A 26,429-nucleotide genomic window follows, 5' to 3' on the forward strand; every position below is an offset into this window, starting at 1 on the left:
CGGGCGCACTCACCTGCGCATTTGCGCCCCTCCGCGCGGGAGTGTTGCGCACTCTTTCCAACTTTCTAACCGCGAAGCGACGCGTCCGCACGGCCGCCCTGTGCGCTGGCTTCGCGCGCATCAGTAGCGCGAGCCCGGCTGGGCGGACGTGGGAGCGACCTGCGCGCGTGGACACGTCTGAGCGGCGCCGCGTGGATTCGTGAAGGGGGAAACGAACACCTTACCTTCGGGGGAGACTCGTCCTGCGCTCCTATGCGCTCCTGTGGAGATGCACCATGGGGGGTACTCCAGTCCGCCTCGCACCGGGATCCGGTCCCGCCAAGTCTGCCCCGAGTCCACACCCCGAAGCAGAGACCGAAACGACCCCAAAGTACCGAGAGAGCCGCGCGGCGGGGCTCCGTGCCTCCGGGAAAGTGTCTCCGGGCTCCTAGCGGCGTGCAGCCTGCCTGCCTCGCTCTCACTGCCGAGGACCAGCGTGAAGCAGCACGTACACGAAAGCTGCAGCTTCCGCTTTGGACTTTCAAAATAAAACCTGTGTGCGTGACACCCTCCCGTGTATGTGAATTGGGGGGTGGGGTGGGGGGTTGTTAAAGGTGCTTTTTGCAGTCACCCTCTGCAGAATTTCACTTTCGCCACCAGGGGGCAGCGTCTCAAAAAATATCTTTTATTGCAGATTTAATTTTTTCTTCCCGAGTTTCAGTTCAGGAAAAGCTGCAGCTGTTTGAGTATCTTTAACTGTACGTACATCTACAGCAGCGGTCCCCAACCCCCGGGCCTCGGACCGGTACCAGGATACCAGGATGCCTTATTTAACTTTGATGTGTGAAGCAGATTCATGTTCTATGTATTAATGTATCTAGACTAGATGTTTGAAGGCTTCCAGTATTTGTTACTCATGTCCATTTCAGGGCCCACCGACTGCATTTGGACCCAGAGAGAGAAAACATGCAGACTCCACACAGAAAGGCCAGAAGGTGGATTTGAACCCAGGACCTCACTGCTGTGAAGTAACAGTGGGAACAGTCCTTTTATTTCACAGGTGATTAAAACATGCTTTAAATCTGAAAGGTAAAATCGACTCATTTCCTGTAGAGCCCTGCTTGTCTGTGGTACTTTGACACTGGGTAGGCGTCTGATAGCCAAACCTGTGAGGAGGAGAAGTCATCTTCATCTGCTCTTTATCTTATTATTATTAATAATAATAATTCTGATTCCCGGGGTTTAGGTGTCTCCGCTGACTCATCAACGAAATATTCATTAAACTTAATCTACAGATTTGTTCTTCTTCTGTTTGTTTGTTTGTTTGTTTCTCTTGTTTTGCTGTGATCTACACAAATCACACAAATATGAAATCTTCGCATTTTTGTCCAGCTGCCTCCAGTTGAATTGCTTTGGACCGAGAACTTCCACAGACAACCAAACTGAGAACCTGTCTCATATCACCTACACCTGGTCATGGTCTCCACCAGGATCCCGCCCAAAGGTGTAGGTCGTCTGGTTCGGTGCTCTCAGAATCTAGTCTCTGTTTTTGTGGATGATGGGTTTTTTGGCTCCATCAGGTGGTGGCCTCCAGCTCACATGGTGGAATTCCTACTCTGGCTTGGCAACATGTGTCTGCACAAGTTGAATGCTCAGGTCTGATAAATGAGGGAGGAGTGGGTGGAGCAGAGATGGACAGACGGACTGGTGCAGCGATGTGGGCGCTGCCTGCTGTTGTGAGGAGAGAGTAAAGCCGAGTGCAGCTGTGGATCTATGATTCTCTGACCACGAGCTCAGAGTGAGACAAAACATGTCAGAAATGAGCTTCCTCTGATGGGTGCCCGGACTCTCCGTGAAAAAACAGGCTGCTGAGCTCGGCCATGAGAGCCGCTGCTCCTCCATGATTCAGGTATCAGACCAGGATACCTCCTGAGCATCTCCTGGGTGAGAAGAGACCCCAGAAGTGATGTGGATGGATGGAGGATGGATGGAGGATGGATGGATGGATGGATGGATGGATGGATGGAGAATGGATGGATGGATGGATGAATGGAGGATGGATGGATGGATGGATGTATGGAGGATGGATGGATGGATGGATGGATGGATGGATGGAGGATGGATGGATGGATGGAAGATGGATGGATGGAGGATGGATGGATGGAAGATGGATGGATGGATGGATGGATGGATGGATGGATGGAGGATTGATGGATGGATGGATGGATGTATGGAGGATGGATGGATGGATGGATGGATGGAGGATGGATGGATGGAGAATGGATGGAGGATGGATGGATGGATGGATGGATGGATGGATGGATGGAAGATGGATGGATGGAGGATGGATGGATGGAGAATGGATGGAGGATGGATGGATGGAAGATGGATGGATGGAGAATGGATGGAGGATGGATGGATGGATGGATGGAGGATGGATGGATGGATGGAGAATGGATGGATGGATGGATGTATGGAGGATGGATGGATGGATGGATGGATGGAGGATGGATGGATGGATGGAAGATGGATGGATGGAGGATGGATGGATGGAAGATGGATGGATGGATGGATGGATGGATGGAGGATTGATGGATGGATGGATGGATGGATGTATGGAGGATGGATGGATGGATGGATGGATGGAGGATGGATGGATGGAGAATGGATGGAGGATGGATGGATGGATGGAAGATGGATGGATGTATGGAGGATGGATGGATGGAGGATGGATGGATGGAGAATGGATGGAGGATGGATGGATGGAAGATGGATGGATGGAGAATGGATGGAGGATGGAAGATGGATGGATGGGTGGATGGAGGATGGATGGATGGATGGATGGAGAATGGATGGGGGATGGAAGATGGATGGAGAATGGATGGAGGATGGATGGATGGATGGATGGAGAATGGATGGAGGATGGATGGATGGATGGATGGATGGATGAATGGAAGATGGATGGATGGAGAATGGATGGATGGATGGATGGATGGATGGATGGAGAATGGATGGAGGATGGATGGATGGATGGATGGAGAATGGATGGAGGATGGATGGATGGATGGATGGATGGATGGATGGATGGAGGATGGATGGATGGAGAATGGATGGAGGATGGATGAAGGATGGAAGATGGATGGATGGAGAATGGATGGAGGATGGATGGATGGATGGATGGATGGATGCGGGATGGATGGATGGATGGAGAATGGATGGAGGATGGAAGATGGATGGATGGATGGAGGATGGATGGATGGATGGAGAATGGAGGGAGGATGGAAGATGGATGGAGAATGGATGGAGGATGAATGGATGGAGAATGGATGGATGGATGGATGGATGGATGGATGGATGGATGGATGATATTTGGAGTTTTTTAATCAGATTTTTCAGGCCACTGAACCTGATTCACTTCGACTACCTCTGACTGTTTGGTGGATGATAAGCTGCACTTAAAAGTAGATTTTCTGACTGCCATGTTTGTGTCTTGAATGGCCTCTGATTCACCTCCCCACCATTAAGAAAGAGGATCAAAGTGTGTGTGTGTGTGTGTGTGTGTGTGTGTGTGTGTGTGTGTGTGTGTGTGTGTGTGTGTGTGCACCACCACTGCTGCTTTTATTATGAGGTGCAGAGCAGTAGCTGGCACCGTATGAAGGGATAGTTTTAACTTTGACTGATGAGAAAATCGGAATGTTTCAGTCACAAAATGAGCTCAGCGTCCGGCTCAGCTCCGCTCTGAGGAAACACCGTCTGAATACAGGAGGTAAACAAGCTGAAGGATGTTTTTGATACATGACGCTGGCAGCTAAGTTCAGCTAAAACTGGATCATTTCCTGGAGCTGCTAAGAAAGACACTTGACATTTTTGGTTGAATCCAGAAAAAACTTTTTTTTTTTATTAACATGAAGGTGTTTTAATTTTTTTATTTTTTGGCAATCTTCCACTCTGGGGAGAAAACAGCTACAGCATGTGTTGTGTTGAAGCGATATCAACTGAAGTTAAATAGGCAGAGCTGTACTTTTATGTAATTCGTGTAATTCCATTTTGCACCACAAGGTGCAAAATGAGTCACCTTTGTTTAACTAGATCAGGGTTGGGGGAACTCCAAGCCTTGAAGGCCGGTGTCCTGCAGGTTTTAGATCTCACCCTGGGTCAACACACCTGAATCACAGGATTAGTTCGTTACCAGGCGTCTGGAGAACTTCAAGACATGTTGAGGAGGTCATTTAGCCATTTAAATCAGCTGTGTTGGATCAAGGACACATCTAAACCTGCAGGACACCGGCCCTCGAGGCCTGGAGTTCCCCACCCCTGAACGAGATGAAGTCCTCCCAGATGACTGAGCTCTTCACTTTATCTCTAAGGGAGAGCTCTGACTCCCTTCAGAGAATCATTCCTGTGTTTGTATCTGTGATCTGATTGGCCGGTCTTTACCTACAGCTGATGGTCATAGATGAGAGCAGGGACAGAGACCACAACAGACCAGTCCAGAAAGGACTAGCTGAAGCTCAAAACCAACTGGAAACAAGGTTTTGGCAATGGTGGAAGCCCCACACAACAGAAGCCTTCTTCAGGTCCACAAAGCACATGAACTGGTGACTTCTTAAATGGTGCTTTTCAACACGACTGGAGCGCTCAGAGTACTTTATGCATGCCTCATTCGCCCGAGCACTCTTTCGTTAGGATGTCACTGAGAGAACGAGTGCTTGGGCGCAGAAATACTTTGAAGGTAGCAGACAAAATGATGAAGGTTTAAAATGGAGCCAAAATCTGATTTCACTGTTTATTGTTCTGAGGTGACGTCATCCAGAGGCAAAAGAAAAACAGCTTCTCCTCAACAGTGCGCGATGGAGCTGTGGCGCCCCCTGCTGTCCACACAGCATCAGTGCAACAAGTTCAGAAACCTCTGATAAAAATAATGATCCTATTTATTATCATGACGTCATGCACAGTCTCCCTGACTCTCACTTTGTGTGGGTCAGTTATGATGGGGGGGAGGGGTTATTCTTTATCAGCGGTCACATGACTCAAACCAAAAGTGTGAACGTTCAGATTTTTATTTGAAGAGCGCAGAAACTCGACTGTTCCTTTAAAAGTGGTCTTGTGATGAGCGACAGCAGCTCTCAGCTTCAGGCAAGTCATCTGTCAGCTGATGTCCAGCAGGAACCTCACTTCCGTCAAACTGGACGCAGACGCGCATGAACACCGGAAGTTGCACATGTACGCCTTCACAGTAAACTCCTGTATCACGTGTTATAGCTTGATTTCAACCAACAAGTTTGAGATCTGTCACATTCATCATATGCACGACTAACAAGAATATCACGAGAAGTTACCTGGTCATCTCTGAAGCAATCAGCATCATAATAACGATGGTAAAAAAGTCCATATTGATCAGGATCGAACCTCCAAACAGCTCCTGAGCTGCAGCCAGCACGAAGCTGATCAGAAGACTGGAGCTGTGAAACGCTTTGTAGTGTTTCAGGAAATCTTTATGAATCACGTGGTTACTTGGACAGTGACGTAAAAGACATTTAAATCCACTGTGAAATCTCAAGATTTTGCCTCTTTTTCAAGAGTCTCTGTTTCTCCATCCATTTCTTTCTGGACTCATTTTGTCGAGGACACTGACTGGAAAAAGGTTTTGGTCTTTGCCACAAAAATGACTAACAAAGTAAAGGAGATTTCATTTAAAAATATAAGAGCGGTATAGATACATTAAGCTTCCAGAGACCTGCTCGCATTTATTTTGGTCTTGTGCCTTTACTCAGGTTTTATGGAAAGATGTCGCTACTTTCATCTCTAACAGAAACAAACTAAATTTGAACTTTTTTAACCGAACGTGTTATTTGGTTATACTGACTTTAGTGAAAAAGACTCTATGTGACTACAATTTGTTCCTCTCACAGCAAAAGCTTTAAAAACCATTAATATTTGTAATATTTTAATGTGTTTTTGTAATTATTCAGTCACTGTATCCCTCGCATTTTAATTTTAATCTGCATTTCTATCCTGTTTGTTTAATTATTCATGCTGTTCCACTGCATTACAGTTTTGCACTACGTGTATTATGCCTGTTGTTAAAGTTTCTGATGAAATAAAGTTGGAGAAAAAAAATCTCAAGACTTTGTTGCTGGTTTTATTTTGAAAGGTCAGCCGGATGTACCCTGCGCGGTTCGGTCGCGCGCTCGTGCCGTTGTCAGCTCGTCAGGAATGATTGCGTGCAGGTGAGGCCGGCTGTGCTACTAAAGCCGTCCCGAGGACCGTCCCCGGCTCTGTGCAGCTGTCATGGCCTCGCCCATCTGTACCCCCGCGGCCACCTCCACCCCGGCGGCCGCCTCCTCCTCCAGTGGCCGATCCAGCCGCTCCGCCGGCCGGCGAAGCGGCGCTGCGGCCGGCCTGTCCGCCTCCAGTACCAGCCCGTCCCGCCTGTCCCGGCTGCAGGAGAAGGACGAGCTCCGGGGCCTCAACGACCGCCTCGCCAACTACATCCAGCGGGTGCAGGAGCTGGAGAGTGAGCGCTCCTACATGCTGCTGAAGCTGGAGGAGAAGGAGGAGGCCAGGAGCAGCGTGCGGAGGCTGTACGAGGAGGAGCTGGCCGACGTCAGGAAGTCCCTGGACGGCCTTGCCCAGGAGAGGGCCCAGCTGCAGATCGACTACGGGAATCTGTGCGAGGAGCACAAGACGCTCCAGGCGAGGTAGGAGCGCACAGCGTTACACCAGACTCCAGTCAAAAAGTGTCTGATTTAGAGGATGGTTTCCGCCCCCCTTTATAAAACTTTATAGGAGTTGATGGATGCTGATTATTGATCCTTCATGAACGTGTTTGTCTCATCATGAGGATTAAATCTTCCCTCAGTCTGGTTGTAAGAACTTTGCTCACTGTTATAATAATACATTTTATTTATATGCGCCTTTAAAGACCCTCAAGGTCACCTTACATTAGTACAACAAATATTAAAAAAAGTATGAAAGCTAAACTAAGAGCTAGATTAAGACGGAGTCGTGATGAAGGGTCTGCAGGTCTGAACAGATGGAAGTACAGAGAGAGTTTGTAGTCTGGAGATCTGGTGGAAGTGCATCCCAACGTGTCGGCGCAGAACGACCAAAGAGTCCCAGGGTAAACATGTGAGCAGGTGGAACAGACGAGAGGAAAGCTGGAGAAGAACAGAGCACGTGTGGAGAAGATAAATATGGAGGAGCGAGGTTATGAAGCGCTTTGAATGTAAGAAGCAGGATCTTGAACTTGACACGGAGGTGAACTGGAAGCCGATGGAGACACAGGTCAGTGTGTGCAGCAGCTGGTATCACATGACCGATAACGTTGTGCTCGCGTCTCTTTCAGGCACCAGAAGAAGGAGGGCGATCTGACCACCGCGCTGGCCCAGTTGAGGAGAGCTGAGGAGACTCTGAGCTTGCAGGACGCCGAGTTCACCAAACTGCAGTCGGAGAGCCGCAGACTCGACGGCGACCTCGCCGACCTGCAGAGCCAGCTCGAACAAGTAAGAAGGGCAGCCGCCGTTAAACGCAGTTATCCTCGTCGGAGACGTCGTGTCTCACCTGCGGCGAGGGACAGGAAAACGAGCCTGCGCCGTTCGGTCTGACAGGATGTGAGGAAATCCTGGCTTAGCTTAAAGTAGAATCGGAAACATGAATGGTTGTACGTTAGCTTCAGCCAACCAATCAGGCTTCGTCTGTTTCAGCGCTCTTCTAATTTCACTTACTCTTGAATCTGTAACTGGGCTGATGGAGCGTCACCTGTGCAGCTCTGACGTTGGTCTTATTTGTCACCAGCTGGAGGCTCTACTGGCAGAAACCAAGAACCAGCTGAGCTCTGAGATGCTGAGGCGAGTCGAGGCGGAGAACCAGGCGCAAACGCTGAAAGAGCAGCTCGACCTGCACAAGAACATCAGCGAGCAGGTAACTGCTGCCGGTTTCTACGTTTTCAGGTTGGCGCATCTTCCGTCACCGTTTCACCTCTTTGTGTTTTAAATAGGAGATCCTGGAGATCCGAAGCAGACACGAAAGCCGCCTGGTGGAGGTGGATTCAGGGCGGAGGAGGGAGTTCGAAGGCAAACTGGCTGAGGCGATGCAGCAGCTGCGGCAGGACAGCGAGTCGCAGCTTCAGCAGTACAAAGAAGAGATCGACCGGGTTTTCGGCTCAAAGGTTCGAGCTGCTCACGGATTATTTTCTGATATTAAAAAACGTGTTTCACGCTGCTTTGTGCCCGACAGCTACACAACGCCCAGCAGGACGCGCTGGAGAAGAACGACGTGGCTTCGGCCGCAAAAGACGAGCTGGACGCCACGAAGGTCCGAGTGGAGACGCTCAGCTCGCAGCTGCAGCAGTGCAGGAAAGAAGTGAGTTGGGGGGAGGTCTGTGCTCGAGAAAAAGCCTCTGATGTGGAGCGAAACGCTCTTCGTCTTCATGTTCCTCTCTCTCTCTGTCAGAAAATGTCTCTGGAGAACCGCTTCCAGGACCTGGAGAGGACTCTGGACAAGGAGCGGGAAGTCTGGCACCACAAACTGAGTCAGAAGGAGCAGGAGCTGCTCAACATGAGAAGCCAGATGTTCAGTCAGCTGGAGGACTACGAGCACCTGATGGATGTGAAGGTAGCTCTGGACGTGGAGATCAGTGCCTACAGGAAGATGCTGGAGGTGGAGGAGCAGAGGTATGGCTGACTGAGTGGAGGGGTCCTGGGTCTCAGGTGCGTTTGCTCCCATGGTGCTTTCTGTTTCCTGTCAGGTTTAAGCTGTCGCCCAGCCCCTCGCAGCGGACATCCATACCTCGAACGCACGAGCACAGCGGCCGAAAGCCCAGAGGGAAGAAACGGAAATACGAAGGCGAGTCCGGGAGCTCGCCCGCCTACAAAATGTCCAGCCGTTCGATGGAGCGCGGCGCCGTGAGCGTGGCAGAGATTGACGTGGACGGAAAATATGTTCGACTGAAGAACAACTCAGACAAAGTAAGTCTGTACGGGTTGTGACGCCTCGGGGTCAAGCTGGAGGATGTTGGACAGCTCGGTATTGGATGCAGAACATTATTGGTCACATGATTTCATTAAAAAGCAGCACAAACACGAGCAGAGGTCCAGCTCAGGGTCTGCTGAGGTGAAGCCCAGCTGACAGCTTGCAGCTACAGCTGTCTGTCACTGTTCGCCTGTCAGTCAAGTAGGCCACGCCCCTAATAAGGCAAACTGTAATATTGCTATTTATAAATAAAATATTCTCCCCATACAGATGTTAGGACAGGGAGATGTGAGAGCAGCAGCTGTAAACGTGTTTGTTTTAACACCTGTGACGGAGTCACTGCTCCCTCTGCTGGATGTTGGAGGAACTGCAGCTTTTGCTGCTTCTGCCTCGGCTGCATGTTTTCATGCCCGTGGCTTTAATTGTGCAGGGATGCACGAGCAGCTTGAGTCAGTGTGCTGTGGCGCTCTCAGATGACCTCCTGCACACTGCTGTTAACGATTTTGTGTAACTTTCCATTACTGGGAGGAAAAACTGTTACATGAACTACAATAATGTCAATATCCCACAGAGCCAGCAACCCGCCCGGGTTCTTCATGCGCTCACTGACCCGGCTCTGACCTGTTCAGCACTGCAGTAATTCATCTGTAATTACATTTAATAATATATATTGATTTCAGGACATTAAGCTAGCTCGTGTTAGAACAGCCTTCATGTAAAATATGTGCAAACAATTTTTACATTTCTACAGGGTCACCGTGGCGTGCTCTGCAGTTTGAGAAAACCCATTTTAGGGTCAATGATGACTTTTTAATTTGTTTCCAGGAGCAGTCTCTGGGTGGGTGGGTGGTCCGGCGGGTTTACCCCGGCGCTGGAGACATCACCTTTCACATTCCCGCCTCCTGCATCCTGGCTGGTGGGCAGACACTCACTGTGAGTCCTTTAACACTGTAGGAAGACTTACTGACCACCACTGGTAATCACTGTAAACACAATGAAAGTGTGTTTGTGTGTTTACCTGTCAGATCTGGGCAGCAGGTGCTGAGGTGGAGGCGGAGCCCAGTGACCTGGTTCTGCAGGGCCACAGGAGCTGGGGGGTCATCACTGATCTAAGGGTGATCCTCCTGAACTCCAACCACGAGGTAGAGGAAATAAACCACACCTCCCAGAATGCACCTGTACAATAAACCTGAAAGTAATGCTTTGTAACACGAACACTTTATTTAACTCGTGATTTTGAAGTGTGGCGCCTTCCACAACTGTACAGAACATGTTTGTATTACTGTGACTTTATTTAAACAGGAAGTGGCCGAGCGCAGGCTGTGCATGCTGGGTGGGGGTGAAGACGACACTGGGCTGGAGTTTGATGAGGAGTTTGTCACGGGGAGTGAAATGCAGCGCTTCCAGAGACAGGTAACCTGAGGGGGGAAATGTTCAAGCACGAAAGGACCAAGTGCAGGACCTCAGACCTCATGTCTGCTTTTGTTTTCCCGCCTGCGCTGCAGCCAAAGCGAAAAAAGAAGTGTTGTTCGGTGTCGTGAGTGCGGTCCACGCTCGGCCTGGACGGTAGGTGGGGGGTAAAGTAGCTTCAGCTTTTCCGCTCGCCTCGCCTGCTCCCATAACCAGATGCATGGCTTGTTTCACTCATCCATCACGCAGCCCAGTTACTCTGCAGCTCCAGCTCGCTCGTCAAGTAAACTCAAAGTGTAGTTTGAGCAAGCTGGAGGCCGTCAGTTTGTTTCAGGAGAGAATTAACGCCTTCAAATCTGAGGCCATGGTGCTCTGCAGAGATGTGGATGCTGTCCTGGTGTCTGTGGAAGAGAGTGGAGCATCGTCTGAAGGATGTCTGGGCTCATCCTCAGAGATGCTGAGGACTCAGAGTAGAGCTACAGTCTACACGAGGACCTGCAGGACCTCCAGAAAGCATTCACTGCACCGCTCCAGTTATTCCACATTCTGTCGTTACATCGTTATTCCTAAATGGATTAAATTCATTTTCACCTCAAAATTCTACACGCAGCACCCCATTATGGCGAAGTGATAAAAGCAAATGTATTAAAAAACACATGAGATTAAAAGTGAATGTCTTCCAGCTTGGAAAAAAGCCGTGAGAACTTTCTGGATGCTCTGTAAAAGCGAACAGAAAGAGAAGCGACCCGCTTCAAGCACAAACGCATCGTCATCTGAGAAGTCGGTGCTGCTGCTCCACCACCCAGCACCCACCTGTCGCACTCCTATTAACTAATCACTGTCTCCCGTAGCTCTCAGCCTCGTATGCCGTATAACAAGTAGGGCCTGATCACGTGACCTCAGGGGGTCGTGGGGCTAAAGATAATCAATAATGTCAGCAGGTGCTTGTCCATGAAGTCTGAATCTTTAACTAACTCAGCTCAGACGCAGCTGTGTTAGCACAGGGCTCGCAAAATTGCTAGCCCGACGTCCCGGGGCTAGCGATTTTTCCAGTCGGGCTACCAAAATCTAACTCAGCCCTGCCCGTCGGGCTATCATAGGAAAATATATGTCAGTGCTTTTGCATTCTTTCGCCAATGTAGCTGAGTAATTATGTCATTGGCATCGATGAGCCACTGTCAATATGTGACATATTGAAATCGTGTTTGAATTTGCGCTTGCTTTTTGCTTTCATTTTCATTTTGCGATCGCGCGAACGGTGTATAGAGAGCGGCAGCACTGATTGGTGAGTGACGATTAATTGCGCAACAATTCCTCTGACATCGTCTTATCACTCATTAGCTTACTATTCAAACGCGACAAGTGAAATCTCTCGCAGCAAGCTTAAACATGTGAGAGGTTGAGTGCGCAAAGAGTCGCTGATCATTATGTAAGTACGTGTGTAAAAGCAGCAGGATTTACGCTGGTATTTTAGTTCTGCAGAGCCAAATAAGACAGGTCAGAGTGAAGAAGGGGCAGCCAAAGAAAAGCCGATCACAAAACGGAAAAGATATGACAAATCGAGCCCGTTCTCATTCCCGAGGCGTAACATGGCGACGTTTTGTCACGTCCCGCGGCGTTCCTTAGGAACGCGAAAGGAGACTTTCGGCGTTCTTATGGTACGCGGCGGGTTATGGCTGAAATCCAGTGCAATGACGCTCCCGCGGTAATCAACGTTCCAGCCCTAAACCTAACCTTATCCCTAGCCCTAACCATAACCTTTTTCCTCACCTTAAACAGGACTTAAATGATGTTAAATAGCGTGTTTCTAAGCTATTTGAAGGAAAAGAGCGAACATGTGTAGATTGAGTCCATATGGTTCTCATATTTCCTCATTTTTCCGAGGTCGTCATTTAGGAACGTGGTGGGTAGCCGAAAACGTAATATGTTGACGATTTGTCACCTAGCCTAAAGACTATGAGGCAAAAAGAAAGCGCAGCTTTTTTTGGTTTCATGGACAAAAGAATTTCTGTGGCTGGAATATGACGAGCTAAATATCATGATGTTCTGCCAGGTGTGTTGTGAGTTTCATTTGATTTCTGAGTCGACAAGCGCCTTTGTTACTGGGACCAGTCATTTTAAGAAAGAACCCATGAGAAATGCAAGAAATGCATTATTGCCCAGTCTGCAGTATCTTTCCCAGAACAAACACCAATTGCAAACAAACATACTACAAATAAACCAAGCACAACAAGAACTCCTGAAAAAGCTGTTTAGAACAGCGTGCTATATTGCAAAGAGTGAACTACCATTGGCAGAATTTAGCAGTCTTTGCAAACTTCAAAAAGCAAATGGCCTCGATCTTGGTTCCACTTGCCTCTTACCCGTGACTTCAGTGAAAATTTCAGATTCAGGATCTGACACAGACTGATTCATGTTCTACACAGTTCTTACAAGTTCATAGAAATTTCTGTTCAATTAGAACCAAGTATTTGAGTTGATTGTAATTTTTATACAGTTGTTGTGATTTGTATTTTAACAATTTTTTTGATTAATTTTTGTTTCCGTTACAACATTATACTTTAATGTATAATATTGTAAAGGAAACCAAACGTAAAAAAAAATTTCTTTTTTTATTCGGGCTACTTAAATTTATTTTGGGCCACCAAAAACTGAAGAATGCCTGCCCGAAGGGCTACCAGAGATTTTGAAATTTTGCGAGCCTTGTAGCAACACGTGAGAAGAAGCATTTCTGCAGCGTTTCAGGGAGTTTTAGCTTAAACGTGTAAACAATGAATTACAGTAATCAAATGAAATGAATGACCGTCTCCAGTTCAGTGTGAGATACAATAGGACTTAATTTGGCAACGTTTAAGTGATCAAAGCAAACCAGAGACTTAACATGAAGATCCAAAGTGAGAGCGGGTCAAAGGTCACCCCGAGGTTCCTGAGACGATTTAACAAATCTGTCAGGACCTACAAGGACTCCAGTCGTTCCTTCATGAAGGAAAGACTGGAGTCGGAGGACGTTGTCAGCCATCCAACCTTTGATGGAGGTTAAGCACTAATTCAGGTGCAGCTTAGAAACATCTCAGAAACAGAAATGTGGAACTGAATATCATCTGCATAGCAGTGATGGCAAATGTTCTTAAAGTGGCTCAAAACAGGAAGTAGATCTATTAGAAACCGTAAGGGGCCCAGTCCAGACCCCTGTGGCACACGATGGCTGAGAGAAGTGGAGGATGACCTGTACTTACAAACCGCCGCAGATGAGCATCGTTCAGACCATCCAAGGCAGATCCAGATACGCCGACCCAATATTTCAGCCTATCGAGCAGCATGTGGCGATCAACCGTATCAAATACCAACGTGAGGTCCAACACTAGCAGAAAAACCTTTTCCTGCATCATTTTGCATGAAAACACAGCAAAATGCGACGAGCTGTTTCAGTAGAATGAGCTCTACGAAAGTCAGACTGACACATGACACGAACGCTGTTTGTCTGAAACGGCTGTGAGCTGCTTGAGCTTTTCTTAGAGATAAACACGAACTTTGAGATCGTTTGAAACAGCAGGCGGGCAGGTTTCATCTAAAGTGGAAAGGCGACGATATTAAAAAGATCTGTAAGAGACCAACAGCGTCACGAGGGGATAAATATAAATAACAAGCATCAGTTTCTCAGCTGTGGAGGAATTTAAGATGCGAGCGCTAACCGTCCGGCGAAAATGAAACCCCAAACACAAACGTGTGCAGTAGCGCACGCGGCCTCCTGCTGTGGTACCGTGAGCAGGATTAACCCCGCCCTGCACATCACGCCCTCAGGTTTGTTTGGCTTTGAAGCTTCAGCCTGTAATCCTCATTAATCTGGACATCCAGAGGTTTGCACCCCGCCCTCTGCTTCCTTTCTACTAACCAGACCTTTCTTGTGACGATAACGCTGCTGCTCTGTCCCCCTCAGGATTTCTCCAAGGAGACCGCTTGTGCTGTGATGTGACGCCTGCTCTCTGCCACAGACCTCGACGCCGGTCTGAACCCTGGAGCAGCTCGGGCCTCAGACTGCTGCTTTCTGGCTCCAGTAGTTGTATTTACAGTAGGACGATGAGATGATCTCACCTGCCTTAAAGCTCCAGTGTCCCTCACGTTTCGTCGCTCTCGCTTCACAACAGGAGCTTTGATTTTAATTTTTGTTGAAGTGTAATAAATAAAGCTAAAAGTTTCTAAACAAATACAACTTGTGCTTATTTCCAGCAGAGATGCTGCAGGGGAACCACAGCCTAAAGTGCTGGGTTGTTTTCATAGCTCAGCTTCTGGGTAAAAGCTGCAGGTTGGGTGGGTAGACTGGCGTGGTTGTCATGGTAACGAAACATTTCTCTCTTTGGGATTTACCTGGATGATGGAGCACCAAGACACGAAACTGTAGTTTTGTTTTTTTCTCAGCAACTCTGAAAGCTGCGCTGCTGCTCCTGTGTAGTCACCTGCGTTTCAGTCGGGATGCGTCTATCCAGCACATCTCGACTAAAGCAGGCCGCCTTAACAGACCAATAGTTATCGAGCACAGACGTAAAAGGCTGAGGATGTTTTGAAGCCTCCAGCTGAGGATTTGATGTCATCGTAATCAATGAGCGTAACCCTCTCAGAATGACAACAATTTACAAAATGAACTTATTGTTTTATTATATGTGACCTGAAATGAGTACCTGAGTCCACAAACTGACCACGAGCCACAGGTATCGCCCCCTGGTGGTCATTAGAAGGTCTTAAGTTGGGGATCTGTGGGACTGAACTACCACCTGTTCAACAATGAAGATGTGGACACTATACCAAGGCTAGCCTCTGTCGTTCTTTGGGGGGGGGTTTAACTACAAAGCAGTTTTGATCTGCTCCAGTGCCCCCCCCCCCCCCCCCTGCCATTACCACCAACACAAAACACAGGATAATAAACATACAGAGGAAAATAAAAGGAGTCATTGAGTCTTTTGTGGTGTAAAAGTTCATGGGGTCGTGAGCTCCGTCCTGAGCTGTGCAGACTTCCACCTACACCATCGTTTCCTTGTTGATGGCTTTGCTGAGGAAGTTTATGGGCGCCACCTGCTGGTTAGGAGGTGTTTGCGCTGACACGGGAACCCACAGTCGAACTCTCTGGTCAGTCGTCTTCCAGGTTTTGAAGAGATGCAGATGGTAGCGCACAGAAACCTGGCAAACACCAAACCAGCAAAGACGATTTAAACATGAAACAAAATCATAAAGAAAGCACACTATGCTTTCCACGAATGCACCAAAGCGTAAAACACTGACATTAAAACATCTTTCACTCCAGGTTGTTAATCAACCAAAGACCCAGACAGAGCTTTGGTCCACGCAGCCGGTAAAACTCAAACACCAGTTTCCTTTGAGTTTCTGTCTGATTTAGTCCTCAGCTCAAACAAAATAATCATTGTGGGTGATTTTAGCATCCATGTAGATGCTAAACAACTGACAGCCTGAACACAGCATTTAATATGTTATTAGCCTCTTAAAGACATAAAGACTTGGATGGCCGCTAACTTTCTGCTTCTTAACTCAGATAAAACTGAGGTCATTGTACTCGGCGCTGAAAAGCTTAGAAATATGGTATCTAACCAGATTCTTACTCTGGATGGCATTACCTTGGCCTCCAGTAACACTGTGAGGAACCTTGGAGTCATTTTTGACCAGGATATGTCCTTCAACGCACATATTAAACAAATATGTAAGACTGCTTTCTTCCATTTGTGCAACATCTCTAAAGAAATATCCTGTCTCAGAGTGACGCTGAAAAACTAGTTCATGCATTTATTACTTCCAGGCTGGACTACTGTAATTCATTATTATCAGGAAGTCCTAAAAACTCCCTGAAAAGCCTTCAGTTAATCCAAAATGCTGCAGCAAGAGTCCTGACAGGGACTAGAAAGAGAGAGCAGATTTCTCCTGAGTGGTGTTCAGCACCACCTGAATCTGCCGTCTCCAAGATTTTCATTTAAATAGTGATTTCAAATATATTTTAGAATTTATATAGTTGCATTATTATAAATCTGTACTCTTGAACCCTTTGAGCTGTTCCTAATGTTTAGGGGCCCTGAGAAGCAAAAGGCTTGAAAAGCAGCTGGGTGGGCCTTCTTTAACCTTTGCCCTCATGAGTATTTCTGCTGTAGGAGTCCATGGGGACGACTCACGTTTGGAGCCATGAGCAGAAGTTGAGTATTTGCGTCACTTTTTAGTTTTAGAAGTTGCTACTTAGTAACTGCAAGTGTCCCCGTGCAGGACTGACGTCTTCCACATTCGAGTTAGTAAAATAAGTTCATGTTAACTCTAAACTCACCACAGTCCAGAACACATAGATGATGATGAGAGCCAGAGTGAGCACCAGGAGTCCCAGGGCCTCCGTCCCATTGGTGTAGTAGAGCTCCATGGCTCCTTGAACACACAGCCAGCCCGACAGAGACGCGAGCGGCGTGATGACCAGGAAGCAGGCCGCATCGCTGCACAGCGTCCTCCTCTGCTGCTGCATGGCTGGAGAGCACCACCACTGATGGAGAGAAAGAGGAGGCAGGAAGAGGATTAGCCTCATGTTTCCCATGAAATAGTAAAATGTCTATTTTTTAGACTGCGTCCCTTATATCAGCAGGACACGGAGTTAAGACCAACGTAAGACAGGAACAATCCTCTGGGAATGTTTAGTGATCCTGCATTTACTAAGTGAAACTGGTGACATCAAACGAATACATTAAACTAATGTTTTATTTGTTCACTGTGTGATAATACAGGAGACTTTGTAGCTGCAAACCCAGTTCAGCTTTTACTTCAATCGAAGCAGAATAAACGTGTGTGTGATTCGATTCGTGCATCGCTAACAGGAAGTGCTGCACCTTTCCTCCCCTGCGTGCGTGGAGCATCGCCTGAGCAGGCCTGTGCTGCTCAGTGTGTAGCTTAGCCTGGCACAGCACACGGTGCTTAATCAGCAGATTACCAGCCAAGAATGCACCTCAGAGAGCACGAGGCCACTCTCCTGTCCTCTGCAGCAAACAAGCACCGGCTAATCTGCCTCTCAGGCTAAGTGGCTTTATGACAGCGAGCTGATGGCAACAGGTTCTCCAACGTGAAGCCAACAAACTCCTCCCACTGAGTCTGACATGCCACCATTCAGGAAAAAGAGGCAGCTTCACTCTTTGCTCTGTCTGCTCTGCAGCAGAAGCCGGTGAATCCTTCTTTTTTAACGTCAATCAGCCTCATTCATCTGTCTCATCTCACAAAGATGAGCGTGACGCGAGGAGAGGACACTACAGAAAGTGACAAATATATTCTCATGTTCAGCTCACGAAGCCACTTAGTTTCATTAATCCAGGTTTGAGTTATTAGAGAAGTGTGGCTGCCTCGGTCGCTAAAACCCTGTGTGAGTCCTGAGCATCAGTGTGGTGATGGGCCTACCTCAGTCAGAGGCTTTGGCACTCGCTCCAGCACAAACTGGTGATGGCAGAGCTCGCAGTGGCCGCTGTCGGAGGCGGTGAGCCACTGTTCCAGGCAGCTCCGGTGCACCGACGCCAGGCTGCCGGAGCACTCGCAGGGGGACAGCAGCTCTCCTGACGCCCGGCCTTCGTGGCAGATCCTGCAAAACTGGTCCTCACTGCACAGACACACGAACAGAGACGACAGGAAGTCTGCAAAGGCCGTTTTCTACTTTGACGTTCAGAAGGTAAAAACTTTGCATAAACGAAAGGAAAGGATTCATCCTGCCTTGTAGATTTACTCACAAATGTATAATGAAAATATATCATGACCTCTTTCATGGTGTTTCTGAATATGTGTCATCTCACTGTGATGTTACTGGATCTGAGTGGAAACGACACCGTGCAGGATTCAGGGGTGAAGCATTCGTTTGACTGGAGACTCTGAGGTAAGTCATCGAGGTCGTAGCTTCTCGTCACTAACCAAGAACCCTTCAGAAACGCAGCCTCTGTGAGTACTGCTGTTAACCATGTCCATTCTTTTATATCCACAGTGTACTCCTCTCCTATTGGCTGCGAGTAGCTGGATGATTCACAAACTACACCCTGAACCCTGACGTCCACCGTTATCAGATGAAGTGGGGAAATGCATCACCAGCATATCTGCAAGGTGCATCCAGGCGGCAACATAAAGGGCCTAAAATTATCGTTTAGAAACTGCAGTTCCTCTAACGTCCAGCAGAGGCAGCAGTGAGTCGGGCCCCATAGACTTCCATGTTAAAACTTTACAGCAGAAATAAACATGTTTGCAGCCTGAAACACAAACTGTGTCTGTGGATCCTCCTTCATAACACCTGTACAGGGGAGGATGTTTCTATGACTCACCTGTTTAAATGGTTTTAAGTTTGCATTATTAGGGGTGTGGCCTCTTTGACTGACAGGTGGCTGTCTGCTAGCTTCACCTGGACCGTGTTTGTGCTGTTGGAGCTTTTTAACGACGTCATGTGACCAATAATATGACTGCTGTGAGGTCAACACACTAACAGCCCGTCTGGCTCCAGTTCTGGTAAAATTCGAGGATTGTGATTGGACGAAGCACTAATTGGCAGGTACCCGTCTCTGTGCGACGCTCCCATAAAACCCGTTTAAACTGGGTTGGTGGTTCGGGCTGTGAGTTCGTGTCCAGGAAAGGCTTCGTCACTCTGGGTGATTTCAAACGTTGATAGCGTACGTCACAGAGGTGATGACCTTTCAGCCTCTGTGCTTCCTGCTCCGGTTACCTGTCTGTGATGGATACACACTCCGCAGTGGGCGTGTCTCCGTGATAGCACATCACTTCCTGGCTGCTGCTGTGGAGCTCTTCATCCAGCGCAGGCTCAGGGATGAACTTGACCTCCGCCACAGGACTGGACCCCCACCGGCCCACCGGATCCTCCACAGTCATTGCTGCAGTACGAGGGGCCATTCACATCTGCCACACACACACACACACACACACACACACACAAATGTAAAACAGATGGAATGAAAATACATCGTGACACAAAATAAATAAATAAAAATAAAAATATGGACACACGTGGATCTGAATATAAATAAATTATATTTCAGTAACTGGTCTCCCGACTCCAGTAACAGAACCCTTCATATTTACAGACAGGTTTAAAAAAATAAACGGTCAACGATGGAGGAGCATTGTGCTCCTATTGGTCAGCATCACAGACATTAAGGAAGTTCTGCTGACCTGCCGGTTTGTAATTTATTTTCCAGCAGCTGTTTTCACCGATTAGCCAGAACTCAGCACCAAACACAAAGTTACGGAGCTGAAAGGTGATTTAATATTTTATTTATGATTTTTATTTTGTTTGCTCTGCTGCCCCCAAGTGGCCAGAAATCAGTGAATTAAAGCTTTAAAGGTTTAAGTTTTCATGCAAGAAATTAAATAACCTGTCAGTGCTTGAACACATTTACACTGAGAATAAATTAGTAATAAAAAATAGTAATATTTCTTCTTCAAGAACAGCAAATATTTCTCTCAAGCTTTTTTAATTCTTCTAGTTATTCTATTCTTTCATTTTATCTTTATGAAAAAAGATCCATTTATTGTATTTTTTTAAATTTAGCTTTTTACTTATCGAGGTATTTATTTTATTCTACTTTTGAGCTTCCACTCCAGAGTTAGTCCGCTGTAAATATTGTTATTGTTCAGGTGAGGTTCAGCTCACGCTCTTCACATGAAACACGACCCGGTGCAAAGCAAAGTCTGTCACACAACGAGCAGCTTCAATGACAAGTCAAGCAGCAGCCTTACCTCCAGCCCGAGCCGACGTTAGGACCAGCTCCGTGTTTATCATCGGGCAGAGTCCGAGTGACGAGGCTTCTCCTCCTAAAGCCGTCCAGCAGATTAGAGAGGCTGACGGACGCCGGTGAGAACACCGAGGGATTAGACGCAGAGGAAAGTAAGGGCCGGGCCAGACGAATGGAAATCACATCAGACGGAGTCACAGCACCTCGCCGTACCCCCTTTAATCCTGTTAGGGGGCTTCCAGGAAGCCAGCGGAGCGAGACCAGACTCCCAGCTCCAGGCCGGTGGAGGCCGAGGGTGCAGACGGGATGCTGGGGGGAGGGATGGTGTTTGTCTGTGATACAGCTTCATTCACGCAGTAATCACTAAACATCCACCAGATCCAGAAGGTTAAAGTTAGGTGTAGTGGCAATTCCTTTTGTTTGACAAACCAAACATCCCACAATTAAAAGTCCACAAGCCACTGCTGCACTGAGATACTATTTCGTACGCAGGCAAAAGAAGTCCACTGTCCAGACTTGAAAGTTGCGTTTTTTATGGTTTGTTTTATCCAGTTTGACAATAACAAGATCCTTTTTTTTTTGTTACTTCCTGCTGCTTCTCCTGCTCTGGTAAAAAACCATAGACCCACCCCAGTGCATGCTGGTCCTATATCTCTCTATTTATAGAAACAAAAATGGCCCTACAGCTCTTACTGACTAATTTAACAAAGTAACATCAAACAAACATTGAAACAAAATATTAACCAACAAATAAACTTGTAAATAAATCCCAAAATATAAGTAAACTAACAACAAACTTTAACTAATTTCAAAATAATAAAAAATAAGAACAAATAGCTCCAACATTAGGTTACACTTTAAAAAAACTCAAAAAACTGTAAAATGTAAAAATGTCTTTTACGAGCTCATTTTTCTCACGGTTCCAGTCGTTTCTCATCATTTTCCACACATCAGCTGTGACTTCATGTCATAAACTTTGTGTTGTTGAAGAGATATCAGCTAAATGTGAAGTAGGGCCGGGCTGCACCTTCTTTCCAGTTAATACCAGTTTGTACCACAAGATGGTGCAGTGAGTCAGTGTAAGCTTTATTTAACAAAGCAAATCATTAAGAGAGGATACTGAGGACACTGTGCGTCATGTATAAACGAGGCATCAGGTGCTGTCTAATGGCTAATGAAGAGCCAACAGCCACAGCTACAAGCTAACACTTAACACGTGACCCAAAGTGAAGTGAGACTGAACTGATTTCAGCTTTTAATCCTGTGAGTACCACTAACCTAATCCTACAGTATCGGGAACAATGAGCAGACGCATTAAAACCCAACAAGTCCTGTTGTCTTGCAGAATAAAATGGTCAGCAGCGCCATCCTCCGTCGCCATCACTGTTTATTCTCAGTCTCTGTTGGAGGAATGGTTCACAGCTCCTCCTGCCTTAAGACAGCTTTCTTCTGATTGGCTGGCCCCTCAGAAACAGAAGTTTCAAGCAGCAGATGGGCGGGGCTTGATGTCCTCTCTTGACATCATTCAGACCCATGAGATGAAAAAGTTAAACAGAGTTTAGGGGTTACCGAGCTCATCATTAAACGTCGGTCATAATCAGAGCATCCGGTCCTGGAGCCGGAGATATACGACAGGAAGTGAGGAAGAGCAGCCGCATTCATGCTGACGATGAGGGCGAGCAGGTAAATGGAGAACTCGGATCCAGACAGCCTCCTGCGGTGCTTTTGTCTGCTATCGATCCAGACAGAGGCACACGCTGGATTAATGCCCGACGGCTGTTAAAGGACCCGGCAAAGAAAGCGATCGATGGACTGGAGAGCGGCCCCTCGCTGCCGACCTGAGCAGGATTAGAGAGGGGCCCCCGGCCCCATTTAACATAATGCACACCAAGGTTCACAAATAGACCCAGACAGACACAACACGAGCCAGACTGGGAGCCGGGACAGGAAGTGGCTCTCCCCCTGTGCGTTTTAACGTCTGCTGTCGGAGGAATTATCACGAAGGAATTCCCAGTGATGTGCTTTTCCTCTGGGCTTTGTTAGCAGCAGCCTGGGAATGAATAACAGGCGGGATGGAAGAAGAGGAGAAAGAGAGGCACAGAAAGTCCTCCCACCTCTGTCCCTCTGATCCCAGCGGGACTTTTATCTGAGCTCACGTGTGGACGATGAATGTGAACGACTCCATCTGCTGCTGGTCCCTGCTTGTTACAGATGCTGCTTTAATCCAGAGATGGAAACATCAAGCTTTTACTAAAATACTATATTTGTAAGAATCAACACACCTGAGTCTCATGACGGTGACGCAGCCTCATTGGTGTAAATCACAAAGATCTGTGGCCCTTTATGATTATTTGTACTTGACAATAACAGTTTGTTCTTGTATGAACCTCCTTCAAAGCCCTGCGCTCGCCTTCAGTCTGACCGCTGTTTGCACAAATCAGTCAAATCAAAACTAATTTCATAAAAAAATCAACCCAGCGGCTGCTCGCTTTAAAAACAGGAAAGAAAAAATGGAGTAAATTCATCGAGAGACAGTTTTCTTCTTTTTCCACATCACAGAAAACACATTTCCTGTTGTTCACCAAATCATTCAAATGAATCCACACTTGGGACTTGAAGCCATAGACGAGGTTTACGTTAAGACTGAGCTGCTACTGGGCCACTAAAATCAAGAGGAAAAGACGTGATGCACATGTGTTGATATTATTTTATGTGGAGAGGATGCCTTTTTAAATCTGAGAGATGTCTATGATGGGTGAAACCCCACAAACTTCAGCAGTGTTCTTGTCCACATTTAGATGAACGTTTTGGTGAAGTCAGCAGGTGTGACATCGCTGCTCTGATTGTTTGCTTCACGTCTCGGCTGTTAGGAATTTATCCATGTTTGGGAAAACCAAGTGAAGAAACCTAAGTTCATTTCCCAGCGCTGTGATCTGATGTGGCTGAAACTTTCTGTCAGTGTACAAACGTCTGAGCTCTCTGAATATGAGAGACAGTCTCACTTTCTCTACGCGATACAGCGACGCTGCTGCTGTGACTCTTTGGGCCTGAACTTAGGAAGTAAATGTATAAGACACAGAAATCTGTAACTTAATTACTGTGGTGCTTATTCTGGCCCACGGGCCTGATATTTAACACCTCTCCTGTAGTTGAACCTGTGGGTACCTCTGTGGGTACATCTCAGGCCCGTGTCCAGGTGTGGAGGCCTAGCTCCACCCACCACACTACCTGCCGGTGGCTGATGCCCTCAGCCGTCGGCGTTCGGGGCTGGGCACTCGGGCGCGTGCCCGGCTCACTCCCGATGGGAGTGGGGTTCCCTCAGGCCTCTGGGACCGTGGCTCGGCCCGCTCTGGTGCGACTGGCGGGGCCTGCGGGCTCGTCACTGCGGCCTCTGTGGCTTCTGCACCGTGGTTGCTGGGTGACCCACGTCTGTGTTGTTGTCTTGTTTTCTCTTCTTTTAACAGGTGATCTTCTTTCACTGTCCTTCCTTCCCCTCTGTTTTCTTTCTGTATAGTTGTCTGTGCAACTTGTAATAACTTTAAATCAAATTAACCTCCTAAAACCTGAACTCTTCCACGGCAGCATTTTTAATTTCTCTTTGATATTTGGTCACATTGGAACCTGATGAAAGTAAAAACAAAGAATTACCAGATTTTTTTTAACCTTATTTTTGTTTCTAAGAAAAATCAGAGCCACACATGAGGATATTCGTTTAAAATTTTGATAGAACAGCAGCACCATGATGTTCTCGTAAGTGGATATCAGGCCCATGTAGACCAAAACTGAGTATTTTGGTCTAAATAACCCAAAATGTGACGTCCACATATGTGGACGCAGGTCCTAGGAGGTTAAATTAATAAACAATGATAATATAGATCAATCAAGTGGAACAACCCTAACCCTATGCATTGGCATCCTGGCCTTCAGAGAACCTGTGGGAGGAGCTACTTTTACCTTTGAAGCCAAAAATCCCATTTAAAAATCTTCTGCCTTTGTTTGTACTTAGTTTCTCCTGCAGAGAAGCAGCTTGGCTGAGTGAGCTGCATGCAATAAGAAACATGTGTCTGTCAGGTGTAGGCGGGGCTCAGGTGTTCTCACGAGGATTTGATTCATGCTGAGGCTGAGTCAACATTTCGGAGCGCTCGTGTCAGAAATAGAAAGCGCAGAGCTCTGAGGAGGGACTCGCACGGGGCTCCCGGGACCGTTTGAAGTACAGAAAGGGGGTCGGGGGGCGTTTTATCTCGGGGACGTGACGGTTTGATGCTCGCAGACCTTTCAAGGAGCTTTTTTTAAAACACAGATAAGAGGATTGGCGAGTGGCTCGAGAGGAGCCGTCAAAACAGGCCGAGAGACAGAAAAGCTCAGAGCGAGCTGTGGCCGCCCGGAAGCTCGTCTGTGCCACTTTTTGCTCGTCGTGTTTCCAGACACAAACGACTTTGTGACTTTCTGTGTGACGGTCACGCGTGTTCTTCTGCACTAGTCATCTTTTAAAAAAAGGGGCGTCTCCATTAAAGGAAGAGCACGCCAGCTTTTAGAGGCCTAATCTGTGAAGAATGCTGTATCAGCGCACTATCAGCTCCTCCAGCAGAGGAAGGCGGATGTCTCTCGGGTTTTAAATGGATCCTGAGGACGAGAGAGGACCGAGCGCGCCAAGTGACTCGTGTCAAGTGGACATCCTTATCTCCCAAAGATGGGCGACTCTCTCTCTCTCTCTGGAAGGCAGCGGCGGCGAGCGCTCAGGCTCAGAGCAGCTGCAGGTTCAGAGGGTGAAGGCGTCCTGGCTCCTCTGTCATAAACAAACCCGGCCCACATCGAGGCGGCGTTGGCGAGCTCTCAGGCAGTGGACCGCTCTGGAGCAGACTGCTCCACTCCAGGCAGCTTGTCCCTCCTCGAGGCCGCCGGCAGCCGGGGGCCACCATGACGGAGTGGACTCTGCTCAAGCGCCTCCTGGACGCCGTGCACCAGCACTCCACCATGATTGGCCGGCTGTGGCTCACCGTCATGGTCATCTTCCGGCTCCTGATCGTCGCCGTGGCCACCGAGGACGTGTACACCGACGAGCAGGAGATGTTTGTGTGCAACACGCTGCAGCCGGGCTGCTCCACCGTCTGCTACGACGCCTTCGCGCCCATCTCCCAGCCTCGCTTCTGGGTGTTCCACATCATCAGCGTGTCCACGCCATCGCTCTGCTTCATCATCTACACGTGGCACAACCTGTCCAAGCACAACGCCACCCAAAGGTTGGGGCAGGGGGCGGGCGACGCGGCGGGGCAGGGAGGCCGGGACGGCGGGCGAGAGGCCTATGATCGGAGCTGCGACTCAGACAGCTGCTCCATCCAGTCCCATAAGCACCTGGGGCACAGCCTGGCGAATGTGCTGGAGGGCATCGCCGCCAAGGACCTCCAGAGGCTGGACCCCAAAAACTCGAGCCAGGCCCGAGCCTGCACCTTCAGGGAGGGGGGCACAGAGGCGGGCTCCGGAGGGGTTTTGTCCAAATGCTACATCTTCCACGTGTGCCTACGGGCTGTCCTGGAGGTGGGCTTCGTCCTGGCTCAGTGGAAGCTGTTCGGCTTCCAGGTGCCCGTCCACTTCCTGTGCACCTCGCCTCCCTGCAGCCAGCCGGTGGACTGCTACGTCTCCAGGCCCACGGAGAAGACCATCTTCCTGCTCTTCATGTTTTGTGTCGGGGTTTTCTGCATCCTGCTCAACCTGCTCGAGCTCAACCACCTGGGCTGGAAGAAGATCCGCCGCGCGGTGCGGCTGCAGGAGCACGCGTCCTGGGGAGCGTACGAGACCTTCCCTCCAGACAGCCCCTCCTTCACATCCTCTTTAGGCTTCAGGGACGTGACCAGCACCACCTCGCTGCCCACCCTGAACCTGGTGGTGGGTCACCAGCCGGACTGGACCTGTGCGGTGAACTGTGGCAGGATGAGGGAGCCGGAGGAGGTCCGAGAGAAAAGACCGGAGCCCCTAAGGAGAGAGGACTCCCATAAAGGAGAGAGGCAGCCTTTGAAGAGCAAGAGGGAGATCAGGGGGTCCAAACACAGGAGTGCCGAGGTCTGGATTTAGTCTCCATGACACCGCTGTCTTTATTTATACCGATCCATGGAGCTCACTCTGGATATATTCGAGATATATCCACCTGGATCACCTCATGTATGGAGCAGAGACTCATCTTACACTGTGATGAGGGACGGGACAGTGAAACTGCATTTAAAAGCTGTGGAACTGCTCAGACTGTCCTGTAATTATCAGTTTAGATTAGAAGTCTGTGCACATTTATCAAATATGTCATGCTGACCAAAGTCCTGCACAAAACAC

The 26,429-nt window shown here is 48.1% G+C and overlaps 4 protein-coding genes across 6 annotated transcripts in view; 2 read left to right on the forward strand and 2 right to left on the reverse strand.

Annotated features, from left to right (window-relative positions):
• adamtsl3 (ADAMTS-like 3) overlaps positions 1 to 487 on the reverse strand; it is a 212,056-nt gene extending 211,569 nt beyond the window's left edge. The window contains exon 1 of one of the 2 annotated variants that reach the window (XM_085160442.1): positions 225 to 487. The gene's annotated coding sequence lies outside the window, so the exon portion shown is untranslated. Of the gene's footprint in view, positions 1 to 13; positions 110 to 224 lie in introns of those variants that run through there. The other variant, XM_085160455.1, reaches the window with a different exon arrangement.
• Positions 488 to 6,167: 5,680 nt separating this feature from the next.
• On the forward strand, positions 6,168 to 14,499 carry lmnl3 (lamin L3). Of its 2 annotated transcripts, XM_085160629.1 has the most exons (12): positions 6,168 to 6,680; positions 7,328 to 7,484; positions 7,777 to 7,902; positions 7,979 to 8,149; positions 8,218 to 8,343; positions 8,434 to 8,654; positions 8,729 to 8,948; positions 9,778 to 9,885; positions 9,978 to 10,094; positions 10,255 to 10,365; positions 10,458 to 10,518; positions 14,300 to 14,499. In XM_085160629.1, the coding sequence occupies exons 1-11, from the start codon at positions 6,271 to 6,273 to the stop codon at positions 10,491 to 10,493; spliced, it is 1,803 nt and encodes a 600-aa protein (XP_085016755.1). In that variant the 5' UTR covers positions 6,168 to 6,270; the 3' UTR covers positions 10,494 to 10,518; positions 14,300 to 14,499. The 2 variants fall into 2 exon arrangements, with proteins under 2 accessions (XP_085016755.1, XP_085016746.1); XM_085160620.1 differs by lacking the exon at positions 10,458 to 10,518.
• A 490-nt stretch (positions 14,500 to 14,989) lies between these two features.
• Positions 14,990 to 20,730, reverse strand: marchf3 (membrane associated ring-CH-type finger 3). The gene is made up of 5 exons (XM_085160837.1): positions 20,113 to 20,730; positions 19,082 to 19,272; positions 17,785 to 17,980; positions 16,679 to 16,885; positions 14,990 to 15,534 (listed from the first exon to the last, which is right to left on the reverse strand). The coding sequence occupies exons 2-5, from the start codon at positions 19,264 to 19,266 to the stop codon at positions 15,376 to 15,378; spliced, it is 747 nt and encodes a 248-aa protein (XP_085016963.1). The 5' UTR covers positions 19,267 to 19,272; positions 20,113 to 20,730; the 3' UTR covers positions 14,990 to 15,375.
• A 36-nt stretch (positions 20,731 to 20,766) lies between these two features.
• gjd6 (gap junction protein delta 6) lies at positions 20,767 to 26,223 on the forward strand. The gene has a single exon (XM_085160733.1). It carries the CDS (start codon positions 25,026 to 25,028, stop codon positions 26,175 to 26,177), a length of 1,152 nt encoding a protein of 383 aa, XP_085016859.1. The 5' UTR covers positions 20,767 to 25,025; the 3' UTR covers positions 26,178 to 26,223.
• The last annotated feature ends 206 nt before the right edge of the window (positions 26,224 to 26,429 follow it).

Source organism: Neolamprologus multifasciatus, chromosome 1 (genome assembly GCF_963576455.1).
Source record: "Neolamprologus multifasciatus chromosome 1, fNeoMul1.2, whole genome shotgun sequence".
Classification (NCBI taxonomy): Eukaryota; Metazoa; Chordata; class Actinopteri; order Cichliformes; family Cichlidae; genus Neolamprologus; species Neolamprologus multifasciatus.

Bases quoted from the DNA above. Each gene is read 5' to 3' on its own strand.
- gjd6 (XM_085160733.1), top strand. From the start codon at position 25,026: ATGACGGAGTGGACTCTGCTCAAGCGCCTCCTGGACGCCGTGCACCAG.
- lmnl3 (XM_085160629.1), top strand. From the start codon at position 6,271: ATGGCCTCGCCCATCTGTACCCCCGCGGCCACCTCCACCCCGGCGGCC. The intron at 8,344-8,433 runs GTGAGTTGGGGG...TCTCTCTGTCAG, and splicing joins TGCAGCAGTGCAGGAAAGAA to AAAATGTCTCTGGAGAACCG. The intron at 10,366-10,457 runs GTAACCTGAGGG...CCTGCGCTGCAG, and splicing joins TGCAGCGCTTCCAGAGACAG to CCAAAGCGAAAAAAGAAGTG.
- marchf3 (XM_085160837.1), bottom strand. From the start codon at position 19,266: ATGGCCCCTCGTACTGCAGCAATGACTGTGGAGGATCCGGTGGGCCGG. The intron at 17,981-19,081 runs GTAACCGGAGCA...GTGTCTGTGCAG, and splicing joins TGTGTATCCATCACAGACAG to TGAGGACCAGTTTTGCAGGA. The intron at 16,886-17,784 runs GTAGGCCCATCA...TCTCTCCATCAG, and splicing joins TGCCAAAGCCTCTGACTGAG to TGGTGGTGCTCTCCAGCCAT.